This window comes from Platichthys flesus, chromosome 9 (assembly GCF_949316205.1).
Source record: "Platichthys flesus chromosome 9, fPlaFle2.1, whole genome shotgun sequence".
NCBI classification, from domain to species: domain Eukaryota; kingdom Metazoa; phylum Chordata; class Actinopteri; order Pleuronectiformes; family Pleuronectidae; genus Platichthys; species Platichthys flesus.
Window position 1 is genome coordinate 14,265,865 of NC_084953.1, and position 11,014 is coordinate 14,276,878.

Below are 11,014 nucleotides of genomic sequence, written 5' to 3' on the forward strand. Positions count from 1 at the left end.
TGAAACTTGTGGACAGATAAGATTCCTAAATAAACAAAGTGCATGTCAAGACTTATTTTAGTGCCCGTTGGGGACCTCAGTAGTTTCTCTGTCTGTCTGCTCCTGCCCAAACATTTTTGTGTGAACAAGCCCTTGGGTTCCACATTTCATCGTAAAACATAAAGTTTATCAGAAACTCAACAGGGGTGTGCAGACACTGGCAGAACCAACACCTCTCAAGGTGATGGTAACAGGCCAAGAGTGATGTCTGGCTCTCAGACTGGTGCACCCTGGAGGAGCATTCCCATGGCAGGGTGAACTGTAGGATCCTTACTCTATATGGAGGAAGAGCTTTTCAAATGTTGACTTCACCGATCAGAATGAAATCAAGTGTTTTAAAGTGCACAGATGCATCAGCTTTTATTATCAGCTCGGTTGACAAATGTGCATGAGAAGCCTCCAGAGTCTCTGCATACTGTCTCCGGAGCCAAACCTCAGGGCTCATTATGAGGCGAGGGGTCATTTTAAAGTCCCAGAAAGTCTGTTTTTAAATATTGACCTGAGCCTGGTACGCAGAGGATAAAGATAATATTTTCAATAATATTTTCCTGTGTTAACATACCTCCTGCTTATTTGTGATTAATCAACTTGGCCTTACTGATTACTGTAATGACTAGAACAGCACTCAGAGTACATACCTCCACCAAGGGCCAACAGGCTGCTCATGAAAGCACATTTAAATTCCAGATTTCTATTTGGATCCAGTCAATAATCGTTCTTGTTGGAAAATGCCCTATCTAACAATGTTACAGAAAGTGAAGAAAAAAAACAGACCATAATATCGTGGGCTCTATCCTGACCCATTTGACATCCTTCCACCAGGTGGTTAATAAAATGCCACAGATTATAAAATATAAGACCAATACCCATACATTCTATGAAGGCATTTTAGAGATCATTTATTGTGTTCAAAACAGAAAATACATTTTTCATTTTAAAAGTCTCTCGTTCTGGCCTCGTATTTTATTTTCCATGACGAGTTTCTTCCCCCTCTCAGTCTCAGGTTTCATTTCGGTTGGACGGGGGCTGTGCTATTAGGATTACCTGTGGCCTCGGATTAGTTCAGTAGATTTATGCTCTGACTAAGTTGGATTGGAAGATTCTCATAGCTGTACAGATGCATGTCTTGCCTGTCTGAGCTTGTTGTTGGAGATATAATCAGAGCAGTAATCCACAGCTCACAATCTGTGAGCTCTTATTGACTTACACTGTGGGAGAGAAGAACCCTGCCAATAACCCCTCAACCTCTAAGTGTGCACCATTTTAGTCCAATATTGCACAATCCAACTTGAATACTTGCATATGGGCACATCTGCATGTGATAAAGGGCCTGTGAGGCCTTAGCTGAAGCAGTCCAGCTATTTATAATCATAGTAAAACACAGACAGCAGAAGGAGAGTGTTTGGTCACAGAAGCTGCAGACCAGTTCTTCAGGCACCCGTAGTCATCAGTATCGAGCTCTGAATAACCTACAGCCTCCACCGACCTCCTCTTATGGACCCGATGGAGGAGGATCCGGTAGGTCCCCGTCAGTGGGCTCCTGCAGTCCGAACAAGGATTATTTTGCAAATGAACTGTCACAATGCCCAGATCCGACAGCAAACCCTTAACCTCCTGCTCCTCCACGCACAGAGCCTGCCCCGCCTGGGCAAAGTGGGCCGGGGACAGCGGCAACGGGACGTAAGGGCGAGGGTATTCGATCCCCCTCAGCCAAGTATCGTTTATAATCTGCGTGAGAGTAGAACGATCGGCAGGCACAGGCCGCAGCAGGCCCTTGATGACCAGCTGGCAGGGGTTGGGCACATACGAAGGGATGCTGTAAGCCCCCTGGAGGATGCTGCGCTTCAACCTCCCCAGGTTGTCTCCGTGAAAGGGCAACGTGCCCGTCACGATGAAGTACAAGAGGATACCCAACGCCCAGGTATCGGAGTGACGTCCAAAGTAGCCTTTTTCCTTAAACAGTTCAGGAGCAGCGTAAGGCGGAGAGCCACAGAAATTGGTGAGGAGCTCATTGGGGCAGCTCTCAGTGCTGAAGCCAAAATCTCCGACCTTGATGCAGTGGCTGGTGGAGTAGAAGATGTTCTCTGCCTTGAGGTCTCTGTGGACGATGTTGTTGTCATGCTGAAATATCACAAGATGCATTTTAAGAGGTGAGTGGAAGGGGAGCTATTAGAACAGGATATATTTACCTTTACCTTTAACGATGGTTAATGATGAGTAGTATCTGTTTCCCATGTAAAAGCACTTAAAATAGCATTCAAGTATAATTATAATAATTTTCATCATTATTATTATTATCCGAGTGAAAGGAAACAAAATACATTTATGCAAATCACGTGCGTTAAAATCGGTGTGAAATATTTTGACTTATTCTTCCTTTTTCTTCTACTTCAGTACATATCAGAGACAATACTGCTCTTTATACATCTGCAAGAAATGGTGGAATTTTCCAATTCTAACTTTCTATAAAAACACAGTGTAAGCTTGCAAATTGCTGAGCTATGAAACAAGTGTTTCCAATCCTCTTGGCTGTGGAGCATGTGCCATATTATTGATGTCTATGATTCCTCATCTGTTCAATCAAAGTTTAATTTACACTTTAAACCTCTCACATGGTTTCATTCTAACGGTTGCTTGAGGCCCGAGGTTGGAAACCCCACAACTAAACTGCTAAAACTCACTTCATGTAGAACAGCTAAAAGTGTGAAATGCTATTATTGCATCAATCTCATTATCTTATTTCATCCAAAATATAATTAAAGGGTCACTCACATGATTCATTTCTGCAGAATTTCTACATTTGGGAAAACACCTGTTTTTTTTCTCACCCTTGTCGAGTGTTGAAGTCAGAGGATGTCACACCTTTGACAGATTCGATGCCCTATGAGGCAAATTGTTATCTGCGAGTATGGTCTATACGAAAATATTTTGATTCATTGATTTATTTCAAATATTGTGCAATGTTTGTTTGCGTGAGTGATTTTATAATCATACAATCAGAAAAGAAGCGAAGAAGATAAAATGTTTCGACATTTCTTAACTCAAAATCACCATTTACGCTGCCTTTTGTTTTTAAGATGCGTATCACAAAATTGCAACATCCCTGGTTGAAGAGTGACTTAGAAACATCACATCACATTCCTTCCATCTCCTGTCAACTCTCTACTGGCTCCTTGACAATAAAGTCTCACATCTCCCCCAAACTTTAAAATGCATTCAAGTCAATACATCCTACCTCAAATGATGATTATGGTCAGAACATTTACAGATTGAGCCTAAATTTGATCTCTTGTCTGCTTTTCATATAATTCATCTGCATCATAAATACCTCGCAAAACTCAAGGACATGGAACACAGAGTGTGAACAGATTCATGCTTTTCGTCAGATGATGATTAACAATGAAACTGAAGCTCACCATGTGTTTAACAGCAGACACGACTTGTGCAAAGACCAGTTTGGTTTCAAGGTCGTTCAGCTTCCCCCTGGTGGTGATCCGGGAGAACAGATCTCCACCGCTGCCATACTCCATCACAAGATACAGTTTCCTGCTGCTCTCCATCACCTCGTAAAGACGTACTATGTTCGGGTGGCACAGCTTCTCCATGCTGCGGATTTCTGAGGCCGTGAAAGACTGACTCTTCTTCTCCATACGCAGCTTGTCCATGACTTTGACCGCTACTCTCTCTGAGACAGAAGAGGAGGGAGAGACACTGATGTCAGAGAGTGATTTACAGAGGGTCTGATGAAGTGATGAGAATAAAGAACAAGTTTTATGAGTCTTAAACACACACAAATATGAGGAGTTGGATGCCACGGCTAAATATGAGAAAGAATTTCCTTGGCAGCTAATTTAATTGGAAGATTGTTTCAGTCTTACTCGAAAGTATGACAAAAATGTGGCAAAGAATCAAGAACCCTCCTTGTGTGCAGACATGTACATGGAACACATTTTCATAACAAAAAAATAAATTCACTGCAGGGGTCAGGGATCAGGGGATCAAATGTCATCGATACTGATAGGACCAAACCTCGAACTTTTACAAAGCGTTCAAAGGTATACTCTTCAAGGTGCAAACCTCCTGACCTTTCGTGAGGGCATGGATGCCCAGCCTGACCGTGGAGAAGTTGCCCTGGCCAATCTCTCCTCGCAGCTCATAGAAGCCAACCCTTCTACCAAGCATCAGGTCGTTGACGATCTTCTCATTGTGGGCCATGTCATAGACAACCCTCTCGAATGGCGACTGCCTGAATCTCTCCATTTCGGTCAGCTTTGGTAAGGCACACTTGGCTGCGGAGGCCGCTGGTTTGACAACCTTTTCCTCTTTCTTAGGCTCATCGTTGGAGATTTTGCTTGATTTCTTCTTCGGCCATAGCCGTGCTTTGATGGCTTGAAAAGAGATAAGAAGCAAAGGGTCTGACATCAGTGCAAAAGAAAAATGCAGAAACAAATGTTTAAGGTTTAGGCACACTCCCTTGTGTTGTTACTTTTCTTCTCAGTAATCAGTATAGCCTTCAGAACTCTTACAAGACGTGTGTAGATAAAAAGTGTGAGTGTTGCATGTACAGGACATTGATAATGAGCTTAACCTCTGTGTGAACTCACTTTGTCCTAAATGAGGCAAAACGTCTGGTCTCTTACATCAGCCTCACATCTTCAATTTGTAACGTGGTGAAAATGATGCACATCATTTATGAAATGGAGGGAAACAATAAATTATTATTTACATTTTAAGTTTATTCACATATAGGGCTATTAACTATTATTTAATTATTTATTTTAGACATTCACTATATTATGATTGAGCTGTTCTCAGGAAACAGTGGCCACTCTGCTCTATTTATTTAATTTGACAAAGACTTGCTTTAGCATAAGTTTTGTCGGTCTAAATGCTGATGCTGATATTCTTTGGACTATTTTCAATTTCCACATGCATGCTTTCGTTTTTTAATGATGCACAAGAACAGGATGCGTCGACCTTCCTGTTTTCATTGTGTTCTAGGAAAGTCTTATTCTTGAGACACAGTTCTTGAACCCAAACAGGAAAGTGTTTAACAGCTGCCTTTTAAAAAGTAAACCTTAAATCCGGTCTCTTTCCTTTTTACGTGAAATATTTACCGGTGTTACATTACACAAAGAACCAGATAAAAGGGGCACATGTCAAATGTGTTAATCCATGAGGATTTACTATGTGGGTGTTTTACGCAGATTATACATACAGTAACTTCTCAGCACATGTGAAGAAGGTGTTTAACATTTTAATAAAGCAGGTAATGACAATCAACAGTTATTATTCTTAAACATTACTTTTAAACTGCGTATTTAAAGTGTAGCACTGTGTCTCCTCCTGGTCATATAGGATTAAATTTAGAAGACGGTCGGCTCAGAGCACAGGATTACTGCTTTTAGATACAGTATTAGTGGGCCACGTCTGAATGCAGACGGCTATTTATACTGATAGGGTCTACCTTGACGGCATAATATGAAGAAACAGAGCTTCAAAATTAGGGTTAAACTTCTTGTTATACAAACACAGACCACTGGCACTGAACCCTTCTTTATTCACTTTCTGTCATTCTATTTATTGGAATCATCTCCACACATTATTTTTGGATATATGCATTTCAACTTAAAGAACGTAGACTCTGACTTAAGAAATGCTCTTTACTGTATAAGAAACTGACTTTCCTTACCTAACAAAAATGTAGTACTCTAATTACCTTGGATAACAACTCTCCATGGGTAAAATATACTCAGCAGCCATTCAATACCCCGCCATCGTTTTTTATTTTTGCAGATTCAAAAATATAAGATAAGGAGCCTTTGTATGGAATGACAATTGCAAGTAATGGCTTCATCAAGGTTAATCAATCATTCGATTTAGGTTAACAGACAACAGTGCTGTTATAAACGTTATATATAAAAAAAGGTCATGGTCACATTCTAACAGGCCACAATACATCATTAATAAATGTTAATAAGTCATTTATGGAGGATTTTTTAAATAATCCATGTAACAGATGATTTAAAGAGATAAAAATAAAAGCAGGTGTTATTAAACAGAAGGACAAAGACCAGCAACAAGTCTTTATTTGAATTTATCAATCAAGTCTATTTTATTGACGTGTATACCTAAACTATAAACCATTACTTAATGATCATTAAAGTCATTAAGTATAATTCCTAAAACCCTCTAAAAATGATGTCATTTAACAAATTAAAATGATATAGAAAAGCACAAAGTGTGTAATGTTACCTGGGAGATGCGGGTCCTTCATGTCCGTCCCTCAGGCTGAAACACATGACTGTGACTCAGGAGCTTCACAGAACTAAGTCACTCCTCACAATCCTATTAACAGTGCATTAGTGGTCTGTTCATTAGCTCCTCTGAAATGATCAGATAAAAACTCAGATACGTGAACCTTTATTATGATCACAGTTTTAAGATTATATTTGATTATTTTCTAAATGTTCCCTGGTAAATTATTGTCAAAATTAATGATCAACAAACAGGTACATTCTTTGCCAGAAAATGTAATTATTCAAATTATTAACATAAAGATTATGTAAAGCAAATTCAGATAGCTGTTTAAAATCAGCAGAAAAATGTAATTTGTCAGGAGGAAATGTGGAAAATGAAATATGGAGGTAAAGAAGTACTTTTATTAAATTCTCCTCAAGTTCAAGTCTTAGCTGGTTCTTTATTTTTCTGATAATAAGATTAGACAGTTAAGGAAATTTAAATATTCAATATTCTATTACTAAAAGGAATCAGAAATAACTACATATGACCCCATGCAGGACGATCAATGTAGTCGCTCAAAGTTCAGAACTCACCTGATGCTGCAATCTATGTGTTCTGACACATTTTAGCATCTTTCAGCTCGTTGTTTTGTTTTTTACGGTCCTCAACTTTACTGATCTGCTTCACATCCACCTCACTCGTCAGCGTCTCTTCAACCCACCACACGCTAACGCTACCTGGCCTGCACCAAAACAGACAAAGTTAACAACAAGCTGGTGAACATAGTGGAGCATTTAGCATATTCCCTAGCTTTAGCTTTAGCATCTCCCTCATGGAGAACAGATTTATTGAATATATTCAACTTACATTAGTTGCTTACCTGAAACTCTAATAATAATAATATTTGCCTTATGTCTGCTACATGTGTTAATGAGCACATGTTTGCTAACATTGCAGACAACTTGGGGGTAATATATATATATATATATAGATTTATTTTATTTTTTATTTAAAAAAATACATTTAAATATCAATACTGCTAGTGATTTATCCACTCTGCTTTATCTTATCCCAGCCTCGGTGGAAGGAGACCCGCCCCTCCCCTGCCTCTGATTGGTTTGGATTTTAGCATGAATTGTGATGATAGGTTAGATGTAGGGAAGAGTACCAGGATAAGCCAATCAAAAGCGAGAGAGACGCGGGTCTGTTTCCTTCTGGGTGACTGAAAAAAAAATGCTCCAAAGCGAGAGCCTGTTTTGATTGACGTCTAATTCTAGCCAATAGCGAATTCCGTATTTGTAATCTGACCAATCACCGACGAGGATTAGTTGGCGGGAGAGGGAGAGGCGGGGCTTGAGGAGGCTAGCAGGCCCATAGGACGGAAACACATGTGGCGCTGCGCATGTTATTGTCATGTGCGACATGTAGCTTGTTAACTGTAAAGACTGGTTTATGTGTATTTTCATATATACAACTATTGTGTTAAAAATGGCCGCAGCAGTGGCGACGCCTGTCAGCCCCACGGAGCTCGACCACGAACGGTGCGGGAGCGAGGAGGAGAGCCGCGGCGCGGAGGAGGAGAGCGGTCCGCAGCAGACAGGCCCCCCGGCCGCAGTGAGCCACAGCCGGCTGTCCAAACTCCCGCTGTCCCGCATCAAGGCGATCATGAAGACCGACCCAGACGTGTCCCTCGCGAGCCAGGAGTCGGTGTTCATCATCGCTAAAGCCACAGTAAGAGCCGTAGCTCCACGCGGATCCGGTCCATGTGACACTAGCTCGCATCCTAACGGAAGCTGGTCAACAAATGTCTACAGACTGACGGTGTTTCTCCATAATATATGATCAGTGTAAAGTATAAACGCCAACTGAGCCACTGAAGATCTGAAGAAATGTTTGAAATGATTGTTGTTTATAGGCTGCAAGTAGTGTAAATGGTGGTCTTTACCTATGTACCCACCCACCAGTCAGGTGGTGGTAGAACCAAAGAAACCACCCAGACTCCATTTCTGACTGATTTGAGCTTTTAAGAAATTAAATGAATTACCTAAACAAAATATATCTTGTTAAGAAGCAATGGCTAAAAGTTAGCAGTGTCACCATACCTAAATCAAAGCTGCTTAAATATCATGATACCAATATTTACACACTACCATTAGCCTGTTTTTTAATGAATAATCTTAAATCTCATCCGACTCAGCAGTGTCTTGTGATTGTTTTGTCAACATTTACGCTAAAACAGCGAGGCACAGCCTCTATGCCTGTGGAGAATGGAGGCAGAGCACAAATCAACACAACTCACAGGTTTGTGGCAGAAATGAAAAAGAACAGACACCAAGCAACACGAGTCAGGCTGATGAGGGTTGATCATTTGTCCAATGAACACACACTCAAATGACATGTACACAGCCTTCTGGAAAGTGTATGTCAAGAGAGTAACTAGCTGTGTTATGATTGGTTCTGCTTACCAAGACAGTAAAAGTTTTTTTCCACTGACAAAACTGGGATTCTCCTGATGCCACCCATAACCAGTCCAACCTTGACGGATGCCCCAAGGTGTTAGTGAAAGAGGGAGGGTGACTGGTTGATCCCCGTCGCAGCTTTTTGACCTTGTTTTAGTTTTGAATAATAATAACATTTTTCTTTCTTTTAGGAGCTGTTTGTTGAGATGATTGCCAAAGACGCCCTGGTGTACGCCCAGCAAGGGAAGAGGAAAACTCTGCAAAGAAAAGACTTAGGTAAGCACTGTAAGGGAGAGCGTGGCCTAGGGGATAGAGCGGGTGCTCTGCAACAAGAAGGTTGCCGGTTCGAATCCCACTCTATCCCATCTGCATGCCTAAGTATAAAATGATGAGTGTTCTAAAAATGTAGCTTTGGATAAAAGCGTCTGCTAAATGACATGTAATGTAATGTAATGTAAAGAAATTCTCCTGTGCGATAATAACACACTGTGCTTGAAAATGGGTTTATGATGTTGATGTTAATGACTTTAAACTAATCTTGGTACAATGCTGGTTATTAGACAGGGGGCTAGATTGTTTTGTTACGGGGTTGATGTTGTTGAACTCGTTTGCAAACTTATAAATCAGTGTGAACTTTTGTATCTTCTCTTGTCATTTGTCTCAGTCAAATAATTTCCCTTCTCTTATTTTTTTTCCTCCAAAGACAATGCAATAGATGCCATAGATGAATTTGCATTTCTTGAAGGTAAGCCTGAACCCTGTAGGTACAACGTATCTGTGTTATACATGCACTAGCCTTCATCCTAGTTTGATGTGAACCTCACTAGAAACTGTACTTCATGTTGTGTTAACACAGATCACAAGACCTGTTACACCTGTTAGCGTTTCCATGTCTTTCTTTGGCCGGACAATCACACAAATCTCTCCCTCCTTTGGCTAGAATTTAATGGTCCTAGACATCATCTGCTTTGCTGTCTTTTCTCTAATCTGTGTAATTTACTGTTATTTCAATTATTGCTCAACATTCATTCGTTGTAACTCCCCAAATACCTGCTTTTTGGAAGTACACACACAGTATCATAGAAACCTCACTGGGACCTGGCGTTTTGCTGTGTAATTACAGACAGACCAGCATGTTTAAATATTCACTATGACAAAGGCTTTATGTTGATCCTTCGCAGAAGTATAAACAACCCTATGTTCACACTGCAAGGTACAGCCATCACATCTAAATCTGATTTAGTTCTGTAATTACTTTAAGTGACATTTTTTTCCTGTTTGCGTTATTTTTACTACGCTCAATATCAAGTGACAGGCAGGGATCAAATCCCATCGGAGTACATAATGTTCAGCATACTCAGAGTTCACATAGATAAGAGACTTTGTTGACCTCAGTATGTGCCAGTACAAGTACTAACTCTTCTTTATTATCTCCAGGCACTCTGGATTAAAGACTGCTTCGGGAGACCAATAAGAACATTGAATATCAGCAAACATCCAAAAGACTCTCCATCAAAGGGACACATTTTACTGTGGAAAACTTTCTGGTACTTTTCTAAGACACTCTCTGTCCACAAGTTGCAGTTGCTGTTTGTAAATTCTTTTCTATAATGTGCCATTAAGAGTTGTCATTCTTTGAAAACATCGATGGTGATGTGTACATTATTTGTATATACTTGAATATTACTGCACAGTGAAATAAATTTAAGTTTAAAACCTTTAATTTCTGTCAAACTGAAAAGGTCTGTCGTCATCGTTTTCACAAGCCTGAGATACCAGTATATTTGAGATTTGCAACACAAATATGATGAGTGAGTACAAGTTCACTTAAGAGCCTGAGATTAAAACCAATAATGCATTTTAGCCAGAGTGTACATATTACTGAAGCAATACGTTATTTATCCTCAATATGACATTCAGGACAAACAAATCATTTGATATATTTTTTTACTTTTTCATTGTAATGGTATCTCTTAAACACTAGCAACATGCTTCATGTTGCTGTATCATCGTTGTTTATTTCAGTTGAATGCCTAAGCTTGGCCACAACAGCAGAGTGAGGAATATGAAGTGACCCAACCTTCCTCAGTAAAGACCCCTGCAGGACTCCATCAACCGAGTGGACGCTTGTTCTTAGTATCACATGTTCCTATTATCATCAAGTGATGAGTCAGTGGGGGAGGGGGGGGGGGGGGTAGCTGAGAGTGTAGCAAGATGTTTAACTGGGGAAACTAGCAGCACTGGATAAAAGGAATTAGTGTCTTATCATGTGA

The 11,014-nt window shown here is 40.2% G+C and overlaps 2 protein-coding genes across 4 annotated transcripts; one reads left to right on the plus strand and one right to left on the minus strand.

The window, feature by feature from the left end:
- Positions 1-785: 785 nt before the first annotated feature.
- On the minus strand, positions 786-6,348 carry LOC133960886 (serine/threonine-protein kinase NIM1). Of its 3 annotated transcripts, none has more exons than XM_062395744.1 (4): positions 6,295-6,348; positions 4,125-4,427; positions 3,456-3,724; positions 786-2,160 (listed from the first exon to the last, which is right to left on the minus strand). In XM_062395744.1, the coding sequence occupies exons 1-4, from the start codon at positions 6,314-6,316 to the stop codon at positions 1,408-1,410; spliced, it is 1,347 nt and encodes a 448-aa protein (XP_062251728.1). In that variant the 5' UTR covers positions 6,317-6,348; the 3' UTR covers positions 786-1,407. The 3 variants fall into 3 exon arrangements, with proteins under 3 accessions (XP_062251728.1, XP_062251726.1, XP_062251729.1); XM_062395745.1 differs by lacking the exon at positions 6,295-6,348 and adding an exon at positions 4,644-5,763 and having other exon boundaries at positions 788-2,160; XM_062395742.1 differs by lacking the exon at positions 6,295-6,348 and having other exon boundaries at positions 4,125-5,765.
- Positions 6,349-7,631: 1,283 nt separating this feature from the next.
- pole4 (polymerase (DNA-directed), epsilon 4, accessory subunit) lies at positions 7,632-10,464 on the plus strand. The gene is made up of 4 exons (XM_062394666.1): positions 7,632-8,013; positions 8,933-9,017; positions 9,445-9,486; positions 10,179-10,464. Exons 1-4 carry the CDS (start codon positions 7,735-7,737, stop codon positions 10,190-10,192), a joined length of 420 nt encoding a protein of 139 aa, XP_062250650.1. The 5' UTR covers positions 7,632-7,734; the 3' UTR covers positions 10,193-10,464.
- Positions 10,465-11,014: the final 550 nt, after the last annotated feature.

What these genes read in the sequence shown, in the direction of transcription:
- LOC133960886 (XM_062395742.1), bottom strand. Translation starts at nt 4,461, where the DNA reads ATGTCAGACCCTTTGCTTCTTATCTCTTTTCAAGCCATCAAAGCACGG. An exon ending in CATCCATGCCCTCACGAAAG is followed by an intron (nt 3,725 to 4,124) that starts GTCAGGAGGTTT and finishes CTTCTGTCTCAG; the next exon opens with AGAGAGTAGCGGTCAAAGTC. An exon ending in TGTCTGCTGTTAAACACATG is followed by an intron (nt 2,161 to 3,455) that starts GTGAGCTTCAGT and finishes GTGATATTTCAG; the next exon opens with CATGACAACAACATCGTCCA.
- pole4 (XM_062394666.1), top strand. Translation starts at nt 7,735, where the DNA reads ATGTGTATTTTCATATATACAACTATTGTGTTAAAAATGGCCGCAGCA. An exon ending in TCATCATCGCTAAAGCCACA is followed by an intron (nt 8,014 to 8,932) that starts GTAAGAGCCGTA and finishes TCTTTCTTTTAG; the next exon opens with GAGCTGTTTGTTGAGATGAT. An exon ending in TCTGCAAAGAAAAGACTTAG is followed by an intron (nt 9,018 to 9,444) that starts GTAAGCACTGTA and finishes TTTCCTCCAAAG; the next exon opens with ACAATGCAATAGATGCCATA.